General features: G+C 45.3%; 1 protein-coding gene across 1 annotated transcript in view; it reads right to left on the minus strand.

The window, feature by feature from the left end:
* LOC147706352 (solute carrier organic anion transporter family member 4A1-like) overlaps positions 1–21,576 on the minus strand; it is a 184,704-nt gene that overhangs the window by 12,101 nt on the left and 151,027 nt on the right. The window contains exons 9-10 of the mRNA XM_086932844.1: positions 10,651–10,715; positions 3,956–4,104 (exon numbers count right to left, since the gene is read on the minus strand). Of these exons, the coding sequence (XP_086788970.1) occupies positions 3,956–4,104; positions 10,651–10,715 (214 nt within the window). The remainder of the gene's footprint in view (positions 1–3,955; positions 4,105–10,650; positions 10,716–21,576) is intronic.

Here is a 21,576-nt window from a genome sequence, read left to right on the forward strand (position 1 = left end):
AGAGTTGATTTTCATCTACAAGAAGCTGTAGAGAAAGAGTTGAAAGCTCTCTTAAAACATGACATCATTGAACACCCTCGCCTTGGGATTCCCCAGAAGTAGAAGTACCAAAAAAGGACAGTATCAGAACAGTGCGTATTTGTCTTGATATACGTCAGACAAACAAAGCCATTGAGAGGGAGGGACACCCTGGTTCGCACATAGCGGACAAGATCATGGAATTGAACGGAGCCAAAGTGTTCCGTCTTGACCCGAATAAAGGATACCATTAACTCAAGTTGGAGGAGAACTGCAGGTACATTATTAACTTTTCGACTCATATTGGTTTGTTCAGCTATAAGAGATTGAGTTTTGGAGTATTTTCAGTTGCTGAAATATTTCAGAATGTCATTTTGTGAGTATTCCAACCTGTTGCGCATGCTTTCAATTACAGTAACGCCATACTAATTTTTAGGCGAACACAGAAAGAACACGACAAAGCCCTTACCCAAGTGTGCCAGTCACTTGCTGATGCAGGTCTCTCTCGTAACGCTGCAAAATGTGAGATTCACATAACCAAACTCACATTTTTTGGGCACATATTCTCTGATGGGGAAGAACTCCAGATCTAGACAAGGTGCAAGCAATGTCATCCACTTGCACTCCGCCAGGAAGTTACCATGCTGCGATCCTTTATAAGCATGGGCCGTTATTGCTCAAGATACATTTGCAACTTTGCTACAGTTTGCGCCCCATTAAGAGACTTGACAAAGCGCAATGTATCTTTTCAGTGGGCTCCAAAATGCAACCAGAGTTTCAAAGACATTAAACATGTAATTGAGAATGCAATTGAAATGGTCTATTTTGACCCCAAGTTACATACCAAAATAACAGTTGATGTAAGCCCAGTAGGGCTAGGGGCAATACTTGCTCAACACAATGGGTATCCGAATGCTCAGAGACACACTGTGGCCTATGCCAGTCGAAGTTTGTCTGAAGCAGAATGTGCATACTCTCAGCCAGAGATGGAGAGTCTGGCTGTGGTGTGGGCTTGCAAACATTTTCATGTATTCCCCTACGAAAAACGATTTACTGTCATCACAAATCACCAGCCATTGCTTCCATTTTCTGGAATCCCAAAGGTTAGTATGACCCCTCGCATCGAGAGGTGTGGGCTAAGACTGCAAGAGTACGACTATGAGATCATGCATAAACCGGGGAAGCATCAAAACCCTTAGGTTACTTTTTACAAGTTCTGCTACATCATCATATTTTGACATCCAAGACAGCTGAAGCACATCTCAATTTTATTGTGAGATCCAGCACACCATCTCTGACTGTGGAACACATCATTGCTGCCACCAATGCACATAAATACATGACCATAATCAAACAACATATTACCACGCAATCATGGAGGAGAAATACCTGGCCCCTTACCAATGATGTTGAATTCCCAAAGTAAAAAAATTTGCAGGATGAGTTAGCAGGTCCCCAAGAAGGCATAATACTGCAAGGCTAAAGAATCGTCATAGAAAGCCTAAGACAGCGGGTCATCGAGCTGGCCACTACCATGGTATCCTAGCCACCTAAAGGGCCCTACGAGATTGATGGGTGAGTCGAAAAGGAGCTGAAAGTATGCCACATTTGCAATTGTTGTCCCCCAAGGTGCCGCAACACACAGTGACAATGTCTGACCGTCCTGCCCATGCTTGGGAGCGGGTTGCCGTTTACTTTTTTAGGCCTTTAGTAAATAGACATCATCTCACGGTAGTCATAGATAAATAGTCATGTTTTCCCCTGGTGGTAGACCTATCTTCGACAACCCATGACAAAGTCATAGAATGGCTTGATGACATCTTTGCAACATAGGGTATCCTCAATATCCTCAAATCTGACAATGGTCCGCCCTTTCACATCCAAGAATTTCTTGTCCGACTCAATGTCAAACACTAAAAGAGTACATCCCTCTAGCCCCAAGACAATGGTGTAGTTGCATGATTCATGGGCACCCTCAAGAGGGTCATTCAACAAGCATCCCATGGATGGAATCAGTCTGAACCCAGCCATGTGCCCGGCCCTCCTGGCCTATCATTCAACTCCTCACTCCACAACTGGTGAGAGTGCAGCCACCTTGCTATTTGGGAGAGCCATCACAACAAAACTGCCTCAATGGACCCCAGATCAATCAGACACCAACGCGACTCAGAAAAGGAAAAGGAAAACGTATGCAGATCAGCATCGCCATGCCCAGGAGACAGCCTTTGGCAAATGAGACTGGGTAGTTGTTAAGCAGAAATGAAGATGGAAAATAGACCCTCCCTTTGCAGGTCATGGCGTGCAAGGGACATATGGTGACACCCATCGTCCTGGAAATCCATCACTCAGGACACATCACATTTTAAACACCTACTGCAATACTTGTCGAGTCCTGAAACCACAAATGAGGTGACCCTGTCAGCAGGTCTGGCTCAAGGGTGCTGAGCCTATGATGCTGCTGACAACCCCTGTGGCTCTGGGTGGACTCTGCTGAGGAAATACGTAATATGCAAGGAGGTCTTAGGGTGTGGTTAATTGTGAAGTATGATGCAATGCGCAGTGCGTGAATTTATGCTGAAGAAAAAAGTAATGTTTGACCACAGCTCTCATGTGATTTAATTCAACTGCATGCCCCTGGGCTGGAGAAAACGCTACTGAGTCCACACCACCAACACAGCCTGTTCATCAGGCAAATGACCAACTAGTACATAGAGGCACCCACTCCATTAATTGCACGGATTGCGGACCACACCTAGAAGTATTTACTGACCTCAGAGCCATCGACCAAGGCAAAAACATATTTTGCCACAGCATTCATCCAATTTCTGGAGACAAAGTAAAAATCATGTGGCCTTCCTACGGCAGGAGATGAACCAAGAGGGAATCTCCCAGTAAATGATTTCCCCCCTACCTATTGTACATAGGCCAATACTTCTGCTGCACTAGAATGCACAGAAGCAAACTCCTCCCAACAATATCTGTAATAGGATTCTTGAAACTTTATGAAAATGGGATAATGTTCTTATGCAATATTTGTCCCATTATGAACATACACCACTTGGTGGTTGACCACTGTTACCCTAACTCTCTTATTATTCTCTGTTATATTTCCACTTGATCTTATGTTTCACCAATGGATCTTTTATCACTCTCCTTCGCTCCTTTGTCCAACTTCCCTCCCATTTGTCATACCTTTCTTATTCTATATCGTATCTCTGTTAATTGCACTTCTCCCCTAATCTCTTCTTCTTATTCCCTCTATCTTATTTTATGACATCCTCTGTCATCCCCTTTGCTACTTCTTTCAACCATGTTCCTCTTCTGCTTCTTCCTTTCTACCACTCTCCCCTTCTTCCCTCTTTTGCCATCCTCCTCTCTAGCCTTCAGCCTCTGCTCTCCCTTTCTTCCCTTTTTCCTTGGCTCTTTCTGCTCTCTTCTTAACACCCTTTTTTGTCTTGTTTGCTTTTTTGGTCTTTGATAATTTTTAGCGCTTCACTTATCAGCTTTGCTATGTTCCCCATCTTCTTTATCCCACTCCTACTCCTACTATTCTTCTTCTGCTTTTTTTCACCCCCTCTCACATTCTTCTTCCTCTCTCTCCTTGGTCTTTCTTGCTCCCCTTATGGCACCACCAGAGCCATGTTCTTCAAAGAATTGTCAATTAAAACAGCAGCACCATCTATGCCTGGAGAGCGATCTGGTAGGTACATGTAAAAAAGAAAATGCCAAACACAGTGCAGTCTAACACAGAGACTGCTCCTCAACAACTGAGGAGCAAATAAGAGAACAGAAGAGGATTAGCATGGCAGCACCATTAATTAAGAGAGGTAATTATTTAATTAGGACTGGATGAGGGGGATAAAGAAGAGACAAGATAGGAGCTTGTATCCTATGGTACATCGAAACTGGCTGTGCCATGCAACTCACAATAACATACCTTGTAAGCAAGTCCCACAATCAGTGTATACTGACTCATGGCTGAGTTTTCATAAATGTAGCAGGAGCCTTGTTCCCCACATTGGTGCTGCCACAGTAAGCAAGAGATGTCAATCAAGGAACCAAAGGCAATAGGTCCTGGAATACATCCTGCATATTTAAAAAAAAAAATGTTTGCACTAGACTCAGAATGTTTTAGGATTAAACGAAAGAGAATGTGGTTAAACATTAAGAGCCTTGATCCCAGTACTTGATTTTACAAAATGTATTGTTATGGTTTTAATTAACTGAAACAATAAACTTTTCTATTTCTACATCCTGCATGCAAAACAGAAGACATTGTGCTACCTGGGCTCCTGAAAACGACTAGAAAATCATTACCTGAACCACAGTTTCTGATATTTTTTCTAAGTAAAGAAATGTTTCTTACCTGTAATCCTAGTTCTCTTCGGAGGGAGTCCTCATAAGTCATTAGCACTGATTTGTCCCACCCACGTGGGGGATGCAGGAGGAGTACTTTGTAAGCTTTTCTTATAGACATAAAAATAATAGCTTTTGCAGCCTAAAGAAGACTATAAATGGGCACATTTTATAGATTGTTTTCGTTTTAGAAATATCTTTAATTATACTAAAATCGTCACTACATCTAAAGTGACTAGAAAAATCGTTCTCAAACATCTTTTGAAAAATGGAGGGAATTCAGGTCAATGGAAGCAAGTAGGTTGCACAAGCAAAACGTTACAATTGGAATTGTGCCTTTAAAGGACTCACCCTTCCTCCAGTGCCACATCGTGCCCCAGAGGTGACGTTTAGGTCAGTTAATTTTACAAAGATAATACGATTCAGGGTGAACGTAAGAAACTCTATTTTAACCTCTTGTCTAGGGAGGAGGGAAGGTTGCTTATGAGCATGTTGAGGATTCCCCTGGAAGAAAAGTAGGATTACAGGTTAGAAATGTTTCCTTCTCTTCCAGGGGATCCTCATTAATAATTATAAGCACTGAATAGAAAAGCAAACTCGCCCCAATAAATTCCAGGCAAGAAGAAAAAACAAAACAGCTTTAAATACCACCCAATAAACGTTTTTCAAAGAGGCCTGGCCCACTTGAGCATCCGCTCTCGAATCTGAATCCAAGCCCTAATGTCTGGGAAAGGTGTATATTGATATCCACATAGCAGCTTTACAAATCTCCGAAATTGGCAAATTTCTTAATTGAGCCACTGAAGCTGATTTTCTCCTAGTTAAATACACCTTAGGCTTACCAGGCAGGGGTTAATTTGATAGCTTGTGACTAAATGTGATGCAAACAATTATCCATTTGAAATGAACTGTTTTGATGTGGCAAGACGAGTCCTCTTTGGGCCTAGTTTACAAATTGAAAGTCAAATTGACTGATCTCTTTTGTTTTGTGTAGATAAAATGTCACAACCCCTTTAAAATTAGTGAGTGAAGACATCTTTTGGCCAGATTTGAAGGGTTTGGGAAGGATGAGGAGGAAATGGTTTAATTCACATTAAAATACAACACTACCTTCGGAAGAAAGGCAGGGCGAGTAATCATTACCACTCTGTTTTGAATGAAAAACTGTAAAAGGCTCTTGTGAACATATGGCATAGATTTCACTGCTGTCTTCCATGACAAATGCTGCAGTCACTTTGGGGCATATTTATCCAGGGAAACGGCTTTTACAACTAAGCCGTTTCCACGAAATCTTTAACCACGCATGCAGTACAACGCATGCGTGGTTACAACTAATGCCTTTACCACGCATGCCTTTACTACGATGTTTGTAGTAAAGGCATATGTGGTAAAAGTAAAAAAAAAAAAGTGGGGGCTTGGGGGGGGTCTCCCCCCCAAATAAACCAACTCACCATAAGTCACGTCGGCATCAGAGTCGATTAAGAGAAATCGGTAAAAAGATGCCGTTTTTTTTAACGACGTATGACGTCACCACGCAAATAGTCGGTGAAAGGTTTATGCGTGCTAAACGAATTCCGTTGTAACGCATGCGTGGTAAAGACATGCGTTGCAACGGAATTCGTTGAATCATCATATATTCATTTATCCATTTTTAACGCAGCGGAACTCAGCAAGCTACCTTGCTGCACTGCGCGAATGAGAAAGAGCAGGAATGTGCCTTGTTTACTATTATATGGCGCATTCCTGTCATTTCCTAGGGCTGGTGAACCCTTGGCTGCCTAGCGCCAATGCAGGCTCCCTTGCGTCAGATTGTAAGGATGCCTGCGCTGTAGCCAGGATTGTTTTTATGCAGGAAAGGACACCACTTTTTTCTCAGCAAGACGCACAGTGGGTGCCAGGCCACTCCTCTCTAATAACTACAAAATCCTTGTGGTCCCTAGAAAGAAATGCAATTCCCAAGGAGGCATATCTTGAACATGTGTTCGCGGTGCGACTGAACTCAAACTACACCTCCCTAATGAACTCCAAGAAAGCTGAAACAGTTCTGAGGTTGTGTTTGTTCCCGTTCAGATGGATCATAGCCTGTCAATTCGGGCTGCACTGTTCCTATTGTGGCTGGCCCAAGGCAGTTTTGCCTAAAGTTAGTCCATTTCCTGAGTGATATAGTGGACAAAAAACAAGGGATTGGAATGTGGCCTAGAGTGCTAAATCAATTATTCCATTCATCACTTTTCAGTTTTTCTCACTAAGATTCTGTAGGTGCCCACATGACAGGGATAGTAGATGCCCGAGGTGCGCTGCAGAGAACGCAGATTTTCTTCCCTTGGCATGGGAGTGTTCATAGGTCCGGCAGTTCTGGACAGGAGTGATCTCCAGGATAAGTGAAGCCACAGGCCTTCAGTTGAGGCCAGAACCATTGCACTGCCTATCAGCATACGTACGGAAGTCTAAGAAACGGAAACTGTCCCTTAAATTACTACAATTATGCTTTAGCTAGACGTAGGGTGGCCATAACATGGATGGGATAGAGAGGTCCGGAGTTGCCGGTCTGGCTCAAGGATGTACGTGAATGGACACTAGCCGAAGAAGCCCATATGAAACTTACACATAGGGACGAAAACGTACAAACTGATCTGATGGAATGGCGAGAGCTGTGTAATTCAGGGTTAACGGAGGGGGACGAACCTGCTCACAACACTCCAGAGAGCGGGGAGAGTGGGTCGGATAAGGAAGACCACCTTGATAATGGAGGCCAGGAGAATTAATGCTATAAGTGTACAGCCCATATGTATTTGGTTTACCCCATGCCCTGTTCCTCACTGTATTATATACAAGAATAATTATGAGCCCTATTGTGATTGTCTATCTCTAATGCTGCAACCTGTACCATGTAATCAACAACACAAAAGACGGTATGAGCCTGTATGCTGTATCGTTGACAATATGTTTTTCTTATTGTAAAATGAAAAATAAAGATTATAAAAAAAAATTATTCTATAGGTGCCACGGGTATGCTCAGACATGAGTCCTCTGCTTACAGCGCTATAAAATTCAAGCTGCACCACACTGATCAGGGTCACAAGACTGGAACCGGTCTAGGGTTGGTTTCTTTTCACATTCAGAGAGCAGCAAAGTTTCAGGCTGGACTGTTTATATTGGGGCATGACCAATGCTGCTTTGCAAGGGGTTGGACTACAATACAGAGCTATGTAATTACTAATAGCTAATTTTATTAACAGCTAGCGGCCATGGATGGCACTTCTTTAAAGTCCCATTTGTAAGGGCTCAAAACATGACCGAGACCTCCATTTTCCCTGGGTGGATTTGAAGTGAGCCCCCTCACAAATATGGGGGCATATTATCAAGCGGGTTTATCTGCGCTTTTTTGGCTTTCAAAGCCAAGAAAGCGGAGATAAAATGATCTCCCTATTACCTAGCTGTCGCTAACACCAGTTAGCGACAGCTAGTAGGAGATAGCGACCATCTTGGGCCCCACTTTGCATGTCAGAGAAATTTATCACTAATGACATGCAAAGTGGGCGTGCCAAGATGTTAGCGACTGGAAACAGTCGCTAACAAATGACATGCAAAGTGAGCGTGCCAAGATCTTAGCGACTGGAAACAGTCGCTAACATCGCTATCCCCTATTACCAACTTTTGGAGATATTCGCGCTAAGCGCGAATATCTCCAAAAGCTAACACATGCCCTGAGCAGTTCTTAGCCATGTTATCTAATGGGAGGTGGATAACATGGCTAAGAGCATTAGCTCGGTAATGCCTGAATATCGCTGACTTTTCAGCGATATTCATGCATTGCGGCCGATTTTTATCGCATTTGCGATAAATCTTGGTAATACCAAGGTTTATCTGCGATAAAAATCGCCGCAGGTCGGCGATACTTTTTTGTCTCTAACCAAGCAATAGCGATAATTATCGCTATTGCTTGGTAATATGCCCCCTGGAGATTAAACAAATTAATTATTTATATATTTTGTGTAGCCCACATGACATGACTTAATTGTCTTTAGGCACTAGCAGGACGTTCAGAAGTGATGTGGACATAGTGGGATAGATATTAGAATAAAGAAATTGTCCAATATTTTTAGAGTGCTAGCAGGCTGATGGTGTTACACAAACATAGAGGAAGGATGTTCCACAGGCAAGATCCAGCCACTGAGAAGCACCCGTCTTCTTGGTAATTGCAGTTCTTTTGAGGGACCACAAGGATTTTGTGGGAATTAGAGAGGAGTGGCTAGGACTGCGCGTATATATCTTGATTTTGAGTTTCTTGCATAGTCGCTTGCTTCCAGTTGGCTTATAAGCCGTCCTACAAGAGCACATTCTACACAAGGAAAGATGGCTACTGACATATGTAAGGCAGTCACATGGAAGCTGCTCACACGTTTACTAGACATTCCTGTTCCGTGTATCCAGGATTACCAGGTCTGCTATTTTTAAACCAGATAATCCCAAGTCCAGAAACGACTGGCTACTCAGGATGGACCGAAGCAATGCCCCCACAGGAATACCACTCAGCGACACGCGTTCTGAGGGATTAAGGGCTGATGTCACACATTATCTATCTGGACATCTGATCTCCACATTACTCAAACCATCGAAAATGTTGCTGTTGTCCTCCATTACGATCAAACAACGGAAATTCACTGGTAATTTTACATCCGAACTGCCCTGCAGATGAACACATTACACTGGTTTCAACGCAGTCCAAACAAAGCACTGGAAAAAAACTGGCTTAGAAGGACTATAGAAGAATCACTAGGGTAGCAAGGAATTTCTTATTGCCACATGTGATGGCAGCTCTTGTAGACTTTCATGCATAACATTGCAAACCCCTTAATACTTTTAGTCCATGTGTTTCTACTCATTATCAACCATTGAGAGTCCAGAACCAAAAGAGGGGTCAGAAACTGGGCATACACTCTGGCTCTGTTGTTCCATGTGTGTACCTGTGCATCTTCTTGCTCACTTCCATTTTAACTCCAAAATAGAAGGATAGTAACAGGTGCCACTGTTCACTTTTAACTAACAATTATTTGTTTCAAATACATTTTGACAAGCCCAGTTGCATGTCTGTAAGTCTAGCAATTTCTTTGCTAAACAGTTTTTTTTGGGCAAATGTCTCTCGAGGCAGATTATTAGACAAGGTGCTTCCACTTCTCAGACAAAGTAAAATGTCATTCTTGAGCAAAGTTGACTTGGGACTGTTTACTAACCCTGCATTGAACTCCGCTCTGCTCGCGGAGTTTGCAGAGTTTTCTGCAGTCCGCGTTACGCGGGGCACGTGGTGTTCCTAAAAACTCTGCTCCGCGTAGTGGAGATTTTTCCTCGCTCTTGTTCGTCAACATCAAGTTAGTGAACGTAAGCGATGAAAATCTACCTCCTAGCAATATTTTCCGTTGTTCGCCATCATTAACATCAAGTCGGCGTGCGCAAGTGTGGAAAATCAATTTATCGGAGAGATTTCTCAAAGCGGGGGTTAGATTTCTCATTGCGAGTGGTCGCATATGCTCGCGACCGCTTGCGCTGAGAAACTGTCCATTTGCGTTGAGAAAGCTGCAGCTCGAGTAAAAATGTACCTTAGTGGCAGAAAGCAAAGACAGCGCCTGCTTAGTCTGTGCAATGGTGCTCTTCCCGATGATTGCACAGTACGGACAAGCATCTGGCACTGAAAATATCAGTGAACAGCATTTATTCAACGCACTCCGCAACTTGTGGAGCTCTGCGTAGCACAGCAGAGTTTTTTTTGCGCTTTCCGAGTTCCGCGTAGGGTAACTCAACCCACAAACCAAGGCTACCAAAACCCAGTTGCACCGGGGTGAGTCATGTGGCAAGCTCAATGCTTTCCTTTCTGCCCTGGTCCAGCTACAGGACTTCCTGAGACACATGGAAGTTAATCAATGAGTCAAAAAGTCTTTTCTAGTTTACCAGTCTACTTTGCCGATAAAAGATGCTTTCTTTTACTCAACTTGGTGATGCCTTTTTAAGGACCTTGACAAGATTAGGGGCGGAGTGGACACTCTGAGATTCATAGCTGTCACCACAGACATAAAGCTATGCTCTTGTATGTGCTGTGCCTAATTCGTCGAGCCCCCCATAGTAAAAAACCCCAGGGGGAAGGCTATGGCAAATACTGACAGTACTAAATAGTTTCTAAAATGTGATGTTATATTTATCAAATGCAATTTTTTCTCAGAATATAACAACACAGACACATTACTAGATGGGATGTGAGTTTTACTTACAGGCGACACTTACCAAGAGTTTTAACGACAATCCACTGGATTCCTAATGCAAAGGAGCCCTGCCTGGCCGGGACACACCTGGAAAACAAAATAATGTCAGACGTGTGAACGATAACATTGAAGAGTCAACTTAACAACATAACATTGCTGTAAAAAAATGATGTTTTCCTGCATCCATTCAATTACCTTTCTGCAATCGACTTTTTTTTTTTTTTACAATTTTTATTTCAATTTCAACATAGCAAGTACAATCATGTATAAACAGTATTAGTGATCATGCAATAGAAAGGTCGGATAGATACATTCTAAAAAAGAAGAATAAGTATTATTAATAATACATAATGAGTATTCCTATGTGCATGGCAGTGCAAGAATATAGCCCTGCATTTGAGCAGATTAGCACAGCAGTGCATACTGAGCATAGAAATGAAATAGAAAGTGAAAAGGAGAGGCGCGCTGATAAACCGAGAGACACAGTTATCAAGTAAAGATAATAGGGCATACATCGAGAACAATAAGAGACAATGTATAGGCAAAGTAGCCATTCGGTTGTTTCCTCAGAAGGAACCTGAGGATTATCCACTTCACCACGGTGAAGGCAGGACCTACAGAGGCTCCAAATGTACCTAGTTCTAGTTGTAGACGGCATCAAATTGTAGTAGTTGCACATCTCCCGTTGATGGAACAAGTTGAAAATGCAAAATATGCCGATTATTTGAGAGACAGAATGTAGCATAACATCCAGAGGTGACAACTTTGGAACTGTCTCAGAGTGCTCTCCGCGTTGTAAGAACAATAAAAACAAGACTTGCTAATCTCAAAAACATAAATAACGGGACAGATTTACAACCCCCGTGCGACACTATTGCGTCGCCACTGCGTCACTTTTGTGATGCAGTCGCAGGGTAAACAATGCGCTACGTTGCAACACATTTACATCGTGACGCATCTAGGGAGAATGCGTCGCGATGTAGAGCCCTCTGACACATTATACCTGCGTCCGGTATAATTTATGCACGGTGGGCGTTCCGACGCAAGTAAGCCTCATAAAAGGGACGCAGTGAAATCTACAAGATTTCACTGCGCCTCGTCTACAACGCCCCTGCGTCAAAACCTTACGCCTGCTAGGAGCAAGCGTAAGGAGTGACGCATCACAATAGGTATATGCCTTCCTGAGCATTGATGGAGTTGTGTTGTGCTTGTGGCACGACTCCAGCAATTCGTGACATTTGCGCCAACAAATGTGGGACGCATCTGTCAATCCTTGTGCCATGGTGCGTCACATTATAAATGTGACGCATCCATGGGGGCGCAAGTTTTATTTGTGTGAGGCAAGTAAGCTGATGCATCTCTGCTACAATGCAGAGATGCGTCAGGTTCTTGTATGTGTGTGGATGGAAAATGAAAATGCCATCACCTGAGCGCGTTTACATTGAAAGCCCAAAAACACAACATACTGAAAACATGAGCCGAGAACAAACAAAGAAAAATAATTAGAGAGCGGAAATTAACATAAATAGACAGGAGGGACCAACTACATTTAATAGGGCCCAGCTCCATGGGAGGGACCCAAACACCAAAAGGAGAGACTACAGCTGCCTCTGCCTCTGCCTTTGCTGCCTGTGCAACCTCCCCTCAAGCGTCCCTTGAGATTTTGCTGCTGGCATGTTGTTGGCACTGGTAGGATTGCACCAGGCCGGAGGGTGTGGTCCTGCTCATGCACCTACATGCATCATGTAAAAGGTTCCCCTGGGAGTAGCAGGCTGCAGCGTGCCCTTGGATATTGCAATCTTGGTGTTCTTCTTAATCTTCTGAAACATCTCATTCACTTGGGAACCACAGAGAAGTTCCACATCAAATGAGATGTTAAGAAGGTATTGTTTTACCTCCGATTTAAACTCTAAGTTGCACAGCCACGCGTGCCGGCTGTGCAGGATGTCGGCGTTGACACTGCGATAAGCGGTATCTGCGGCATCCAATGTGCAATGGATTTTCAAGTTGGAAATGATCTACACTTCCGCAACTTGCTGCTCATCCCTCTTACAGGAGGTCTTTGGGAGGTACTGTAGTAGGACTTCCATGTCCTCCCAATGGTACCAGTTGTATCTCAACTCTAACCCCACCAAAGTGGCAATTCGTCATTGGATGCATGAGCCAACTGCTATAAACTTGCCAGAAGCTTCAAGATGCTTACTTTCTATATCCGGGGTATGGAATGCGTATCCTGTTTCGTGGGAGGAGACCCACTTACCTGCAGTAGAGATCACGAAGGAGTCCGGTGGGACCAGTCCTCTGGTTTACAGAGAATAGCTAGGAGAGGCTTTAAATGTTTTTTTACTACCCGTGGCGTGACCACCTTGGCTCGGACCAGATGCTTACAATAGTCAGAGGCTGCCTTGAGCATGCCCTTGGGCACTGGGAGGAACTGGACAGTGTGTTCCGCCTTGGCAAGGGTCTCTACAAAAAGTCATTCTCATATTGTAGGATATACATGTCAAATATACGGTGGGAGGCTTCCTTTGGACAACTTTGTGATATCCAGTGATATCACCAGGGGGAGATGGTGTGCTGGATAAGGCTCCAGGAATGGTTCATCTGCCAGGTCATTGTTGTAGCAGTTTCAGAGGCCACCCCCATTTCCTACCCCACCAGGCTGGTCATAGGGGTCCCCCTCCCGAAATAGGCTACCCGGATCAGAGAATGTGTGGATTGACCTTTCAGGAGAGTTTAGTGGAGGTGCAGACGGTAGTGAATATGGCTGTGGTGGTGAAGAGGCAGTGGTGGTCGATGCCTAGGTTTGGGGACTGAGGCGGTGAGTTTGTAGCCTTGTCTAAATGCCTTATTGGCACTGTGTACAGAGATGCTTAAAAGGCAAGATCCTCATAGAAAGCTAGTCTCCGCTTCTTTAGAATCAGAGGCAGGTTGGTAGATGGTTTCCCAGGTGGTGGATTATACAAAAATCTTGCCAGTCTCTGGGTACATGAACAGCCTCTTTTGCCTGGAATTGGGTTCCTCTGCTAGTCTCTTGAGGATTGATGCCTCTGATCCTTCTGACCTTGAGCACACACAAGGAATGTCCACACTGATACTCGGTCCGTGCCGTCAGCCACAAGCGCTGACGTCAACCTTTATTAAATACTCCCTGGTCCGCGCCCGGCCCAGGGAGGTGCATGCAAAAATTGTATTGTAGCGGCCGGTTGGCTCACCACAGCTCAGTGTTGGTGTAGTTCTCAAAGCCTCTTCATGCGTGGTGCAGTTGCTTCAAACATTGAAGGCAAGCCCTCTTGATCTCCCTCAATGGCGTTCACGGCCAATGCCTGGAAGGGCCTGCCTCTTTCTGCTCGATGCAAGCGGGCATTTCGATTACTATGTTGGGCTTCTCATAGGATGACTGGCGTCTCATAGGACTACCTCTGCTGTATCTTCAATTGCGCCCAGTGCTTTTCTCTTAGGTACCTCAAAGTTTTTTCTCCAACAAAAGGCGAAGCAGAAGTCATAGGCAGACTTATTATGGCTAGGGAGAGGCAAAGGCTGCAAACACCATGCTGATCAGCCCACAGATACTTGGTGTTGCACTGTGAAAGGAATGGTTGTGCAGGGGCAATTCTACAAATCTCGAGGGGCTCTCAAGCTGGTTCTGCCATGGCACTGGAAGACTATCTTTTCCAGCAAGGAAGTGGGATCCTTCAAAGGAAACTTTAGCTATTTTCAATTTCATTACCTCTGAATATTATATAAATTATGGTCACAGTCTGGCGCCACCACTTGTGCTTCGGAGGTCCGTGTGCCTCTGGATGATTTGGCCACACGGTGCAGGGATTCCATGGAGCGTCAGCGACGAGGAGTTCCACCTTCGCAGCCTTGTGGGTCCGCCGGCTGTCTAAACGTGCAGCTGGTGTTGAACAGGAGATGCCGGGTAATGACACAGGGTGGTTGCAGGACATGGTTTTCCCTATGATTGTTTGAGGGAGTGACTTTGTGATGGCCCCCATACTTGGATTTTGATTTGAGCACTACCAGTCCCAGAATGCCTTGGGTGTAATCAACAGGTATAATAATGGAAATAAAAAGAGGGATTATACTGGTCAGTGCTTCTTTGCCGTCATTTGTTTCACCCTGCCCAGATGAAGGGCCTTTACCGCCCGAAACGCGTCGGCCAAATGAGAAATAGTGCCTGCATACCTACCTTGTGAAATGGAGTAGTCCTGGGTGTGCCGACCAACAAAGGGGTAACTCAGTGAAATAAAATAGTGACCAGCCCTTGGTCACAGTCTGGCGCCACCACTTGTGCTTCGGAGGTCCGTGTGCCTCTGGATGAATTGGCCACACGGAGCAGGGATTCCATGGAGCATCAGCTACGAGGAGTTCCACCTTCGCAGCCTCGTGGGTCCGCCAGCTGTCTAAACGTGCAGCTGGTATTGAACAGGAGATGCCGGGTAATGACACTGGGGGGTTGCAGGACATGGTTTTCCCTATTATTGTTTGAGGGAGTGACTTTGTGATGGCGCGCATACTTGGTTTTGATTGGAGCACTACCAGTCCCAGAATGCCTTGGGTGTAATCAACAGGTACAATAATGGAAATAAAAAGAGGGATTATACTGGTCAGTGCTTCTTTGCCGTCATTTGTCTCACCCTGCCCAAGATGAAGGGCGTTTACCGCCCGAAACGCGTCGGCCAAATGGGAAATAGTGCCTGCATACCTACCTTGTGAAATGGAGTAGTCCTGGGTGTGCCGACCAACAAAGGGGTAACTCAGTGAAATAAAATAGTGACCAGCCCTTGGTCATGGTCTGGCGCCACCACTTGTGCTTCAGAGGTCCGTGTGCCTCTGGATGAATTGGCCACATGGAGCAGGGATTTCATGGAGCGTCAGCTACGAGGAGTTCCACCTTCGCAGCCTCGTGGTTCCGCCGGCTGTCTAAACGTGCAGCTGGTGTTGAACAGGAGATGCCGGGTAATGACACTGGGGGGTTGCAGGACATGGTTTTCCCTATGATTGTTTGAGGGAGTGACTTTGTGATGGCACCCATACTTGCATTTTGATTGGAGCACTACCAGTCCCAGAATGCCTTGGGTGTAATCAGCAGGTACAATAATGGAAATAAAAAGAGGGATTTTACTGGTCAGTGCTTCTTTGCCGTCATTTGTCTCACCCTGCCCAACATGAAGGGCGTTACCGCCCGAAACGCGTCGGCCAAATGGGAAATAGTGCCTGCATACCTACCTTGTGAAATGGAGTAGTCCTGGGTGTGCCGACCAACAAAGGGGTAACTCAGTGAAATAAAATAGTGACCAGCCCTTGGTCACGGTCTGGCACCACCACTTGTGCTTCGGAGGTCCGTGTGCCTCTGGATGAATTGGCCACACGGAGCAGGGATTCCATGGAGCGTCAGCTACGAGGAGTTCCACCTTCGCAGCCTCGTGGGTCCGCCGGCTGTCTAAACGTGCAGCTGGTGTTGAACAGGAGATGCCGGGTAATGACACTGGGGGGTTGCAGGACATGGTTTCCCTATGATTGTTTGAGGGAGTGACTTTGTGATGGCGCCCATACTTGGATTTTGATTGGAGCACTACCAGTCCCAGAATGCCTTGGGTGTAATGAACAGGTACAATAATGGAAATAAAAAGAGGGATTATACTGGTCAGTGCTTCTTTGCTGCCATTTGTCTCACCCTGCCCAAGATGAAGGGCGTTACCGCCCGAAACGAGTCGGCCAAATGGGAAATAGTGCCTGCATACCTACCTTGTGAAATGGAGTAGTCCTGGGTGTGCCGACCAACAAAGGGGTAACTCAGTGAAATAAAATAGTGACCAGCCCTTGGTCACGGTCCGGCGCCACCACTTGTGCTTCGGAGGTCCGTGTGCCTCTGGATGAATTGGCCACACGGAGCAGGGATTTCATGGAGCGTCAGCTACGAGGAGTTCCACCTTCGCAGCCTTGTGGGTCTGCCGGCTGTCTAAACGTGCAGCTGGTGTTGAACAGGAGATGCCGGGTAATGACACTGGGGGGTTGCAGGACATGGTTTTCCCTATGATTGTTTGAGGGAGTGACTTTGTGATGGCACCCATACTTGCATTTTGATTGGAGCACTACCAGTCCCAGAATGCCTTGGGTGTAATCAACAGGTACAATAATGGAAATAAAAAGAGGGATTATACTGGTCAGTGCTTCTTTGCCGTCATTTGTCTCACCCTGCCCAACATGAAGGGTGTTTACCGCCCGAAGCGCGTCGGCCAAATGGGAAATAGTGCCTGCATACCTACCTTGTGAAATGGAGTAGTCCTGGGTGTGCCGACCAACAAAGGGGTAACTCAGTGAAATAAAATAGTGACCAGCCCTTGGTCACGGTCTGGCACCACCACTTGTGCTTCGGAGGTCCATGTGCCTCTGGATGAATTGGCCACACGGAGCAGGGATTCCATGGAGCGTCAGCTACGAGGAGTTCCACCTTCGCAGCCTCGTGGGTCCACCGGATGTCTAAACGTGCAGCTGGTGTTGAACAGGAGATGCCGGGTAATGACAGTGGGGGGTTGCAGGACATGGTTTCCCTATGATTGTTTGAGGGAGTGACTTTGTGATGGCGCCCATACTTGGATTTTGATTGGAGCACTACCAGTCCCAGAATGCCTTGGGTGTAATCAACAGGTACAATAATGGAAATAAAAAGAGGGATTATACTGGTCAGTGCTTCTTTGCTGTCATTTGTCTCACCCTGCCCAAGATGAAGGGCGTTTCCCGCCCGAAATGCGTCGGCCAAATGGGAAATAGTGCCTGCATACCTACCTTGTGAAATGGAGAAGTCCTGGGTGTGCCGACCAACAAAGGGGTAACTCAGTGAAATAAAATAGCGACCAGCCCTTGGTCATGGTCTAGCACCACCACTTGTGCTTTGGCGGTCTGTGTGCCTCTGTATGACTTGGCCACATGGAGCAGGGATTCCATGTAGCGTCAGCTACGAGGAGTTCCACCTTCGCAGCCTCGTGGGTCCGCCGGCTGTCTAAACGTGCAGCTGGTGTTGAACAGGAGATGCCGGGTAATGACACTGGGGGGTTGCAGGACATGGTTTTCCCTATGATTGTTTGAGGGAGTGACTTTGTGATGGCGCCCATACTTGGATTTTGATTGGAGCACTACCAGTCCCAGAATGCCTTGGGTGTAATCAACAGGTACAATAATGGAAATAAAAAGAGGGATTATACTGGTCAGTGCTTCTTTGCCGTCATTTGTCTCACCCTGCCCAAGATGAAGGGCGTTTACCGCCCGAAACGCGTTGGCCAAATGGGAAATAGTGCCTGCATACCTACCTTGTGAAATGGAGTAGTCCTGGGTGTGCCGACCAACAAAGGGGTAAGTCAGTGAAATATATATATATATCCAAAGGAATCCTGCTCCGTGAAGAACAGGGAGAGGCCACACAGGGGGTAGCTTTGGAAGATCTTTATTCAAATGCAGCTTACGCATAATGCATTTCAGCTCATTGGCCTTCTTCAGATGCTGCTGCCTTAGCAAAGAGTGACTCCACCCTCACCTTTGAGTGCCAAGAAGCACTGCCATTGGCGGAAGTCCGCTGGCCACAGGTCACATGAATGTAACTCGACTGCAGCTCTCTCACAACTACAGCTCCCAGAGTGCTGTACGACTGGGTAAGTGTTAGTAGGCAGTTGCTGAATAAATCAATCCTCATAGTTGAAGGCTTTGAATTCTGGAAAGGTGCGAAGTGTCAAATTAGGAGATTTTGCACCAAATGAAAGTTGATCTTCCTCCAGTCCCCTTTGAACGTTACAACCTCGCGGTGTGTGTGCGCCTGCTGAACCACGAGACAGCAATCCAGTGACCCCGTCTCCTTGTCATATATATATATGAAGGATAAAATTAAAGAAGGGAATACATGCTTGTATATAGAGCAACATTGCCATCTAGAGGCTAACAAAAAGTAACTTCATAATAAAACAATGTTATTAAACTGATGTTAATGCGCAAACATAAATACAAGCAGTGGTAATGCAAACAGGTCTGGCATATAAACAAGAGCTCTGTCACTCACCCTTGCACTCAGCAGCCAGTCAACCACCTAAGGACTCATTCTGTATTCTCCCACTTACAAAACCACACCAATCTTTCATAGATTCACATGTCTGAATCATTCCCCATCGCCAAGATCGGAGTCCCACAGTAGAATATTCAAGGAGTGCCTTCAATACTTCATAGGCTAAAATGGCCCAAGAGCATTTAACAGTAGCCTATCTATGTCCTTTTTAAAAAGGACCAAATGTTGACCTCCAGCCAATCAGCTATTAGCACCCTCTAGAACACTCCCAGCAGAAGCAAGTTCTCCTCCGATGTTCTAAGCACAAGTGGGAAGTAAGGATCCCACAATTAATGAGAACTGACTCCACGGGGAGGAGAGTGGGTAGCATGTGAATCTATGAAAGATACCAATACTGGATAACCGTAGTTACAGGTAAGTAACGTATTTTCTTATCCAGTAGCGGTGGGTGACATTTCAAAGTGGTGGGGCGCAAAGTGATTTGCATACTGCACCGTAGCGAGCGAGCGCAGCGAGCGAGCCCGAACCCCCAAAGGGGGGTTTGGGGGGATAACCCCCCCAAGAAAATTTTGAAAAAAAAGAAGAAAAATCGTCTATTTTCAAGCAAATTTGAGAAAGCAGGAAGGTTAATAAAGCAATTGTGAAAGTGCAGTTATTACATTAGTAGATGTCATAACATAGGTAGCTGCTTATTCAGTATAACCACAGAGCTTCATACATTCAGTCCTATTACGCTCATGTGCTGAATTCAGACTATAAGACTTTCATGAAAATCTCAGCTCTAAGAGTAGAAGAAGTTGCACAGCAGTTGGGAAACAGCCTTCACAAAGCATTAGGAAAATGAGAGGCAATTACTTGAAAGCAAACTGAAAGAAATGCATCAAGTAGTAACTTAAAGCAATGCATCCAGCAAAACAGTGCATGCAGTCAACCATACAAAAGTAAACTAAAGCAAGAGTGAACCTGTGAACCTTCACTTTGAAAGCAGGGTGTTAGTCAACAGGCCAGTCACATACATTTAAACTGAAGAAGAGTACACTTCAGCATGCAGGCACCAACATAAAAGCACCAAGCAAGTCAAAAAATGAAAGCAATACATCCAGCAAACTAGACAGTGACTCAAAAAGTAAACTGAAGCAAGTGCAGACTGAAAGGAATGCGCAGTCGTAAGTCAGAAAACCAGACCAGCACACCAAAGCATCCCACCCCTGATTGGATGGCAGCTGTGCTCTTAGGGTCACCCCTCAGTTTTTTGGCAGGGTTGAGCGCCCCCCAGTTTTACGCCCTCTGCGTCTGAAGGGGAGACAGGCAAAAGGGGTCATAATGGGACATCTGGCACAGCCACTTTGTAATCGAGGTCACCCACCCAGCTCAAGACTGAGTTACAGGCTGATCTTAAATCTTTAAACAACCGCAAGGGTCTCCAGCTAGTTTGTTCTTGAGCCAAAAGAGTCCTCAGCTCACTGGTAATCTTTACATCGCGCCTGAGATCACATGACAATGTCCCTTAATCTGGAGCAACTGTGGGGACTGGTCTGGGTCCGGATCAGACTTGGTACGAGCAGGATACAAAAAGTAACGGGTAGGTGGTAACCCACTTCAAGTGAAGGAGCTGTAAGGAACCTAAGCGTACTGGTGTTCATACCACTTACAGGGCAGCTCTGGCTTTTCTCAGGGTGGGTGTCAGCTGTGTGATGAAACCAGCATGTGAAGCAGTTACCTCAAACAAACTAAAACCAATGCACTCATCAAGACAAGGAGTTACATGAAATCAAATAGAAAACCACCATCAAGCCAGGTAGTCACCTAAAGGCAAATTGAAGTGACTGCACACTATGGGAAGTGCACTTCACCAGCCAGCCTATTACACTAAAGGAAAATAAAAGCAATGCTCCCAGTAAACAAGACAACATAAATTGAAAATGTTTCCCCGCAGGACCAACAGTCACAAAAAGTAAAGAAACAGAATGAAGTCAGAGGCACTCCAGGAATCCAGGTAGTCACACAAAATCATAACTGATTGAGCAAACTGTGTACTGAAAACGATTGCAAATAAGACAATTATATCAGAACAAACTAGTCACAGGGAAATAAACGCATGCACCCATCAAGCCGTGCATCACAAGTCAGCAAACGGAATCGAATTAAACCAGCAATACTTGGTGTCACTCAAAAGCAAGTATAAAGTGCACTTCAGCAAGCAGGTCAGCCACATTAACAGGAGACTTTCGAGGATACACCCCTAAAAGTCATAGAATCAGTTGCAAAAAAAACAAATGCACTCCAGCAACATAGTAAGTCGAATGAACACCACTGTACATAACAGCACTGTACATAACGCACACATTACACAGAGACTAGCAATCATAGGTGTGTAAAACAGTGTATGGGACATGTTATATAAGACAAACGTGGCTGACTGCTTCGTCTGCGTTCTCCCACATTGCCCTGTCCCTTTTCTCCACACACCCCAAAAAGCCCAGCTCCTTTTTCTTTTCTCGTTTTCCTCTTCGTACATTTATTTAGGTTTTATTATGGCGAGGTCTCGATTTTCCTTCCTATTGCTCTACTGGCTGCCTTCCTCAACTCTTTGTGAAGCCAAGCCCTCCATGTCACCCCTTACTTTCAGGGTTACCTCTGCCTTTTTCCCCTAAAGCATAATGAACGCATGCTCTCCCTATAACCATAACTGATGCCCGTCTCCCTTTGCCATTGACACAAGGTCTCCTTTCCATGGACCATTCTATCCATCTCATCACTAAAACCACTGCCCTCTCCGTTAAGGCCCATGTCTCCATCTCACCACGAATGCTCCTCAGAGGCGTGATAAAAACGGTGCCCACTCCCCTCCCGGAACACAATGAGGAGCCGCCGAGTCTCCCATGTCTC

Source organism: Lissotriton vulgaris, chromosome 7, assembly GCF_964263255.1.
Source record: "Lissotriton vulgaris chromosome 7, aLisVul1.2, whole genome shotgun sequence".
NCBI lineage: Eukaryota > Metazoa > Chordata > Amphibia > Caudata > Salamandridae > Lissotriton > Lissotriton vulgaris.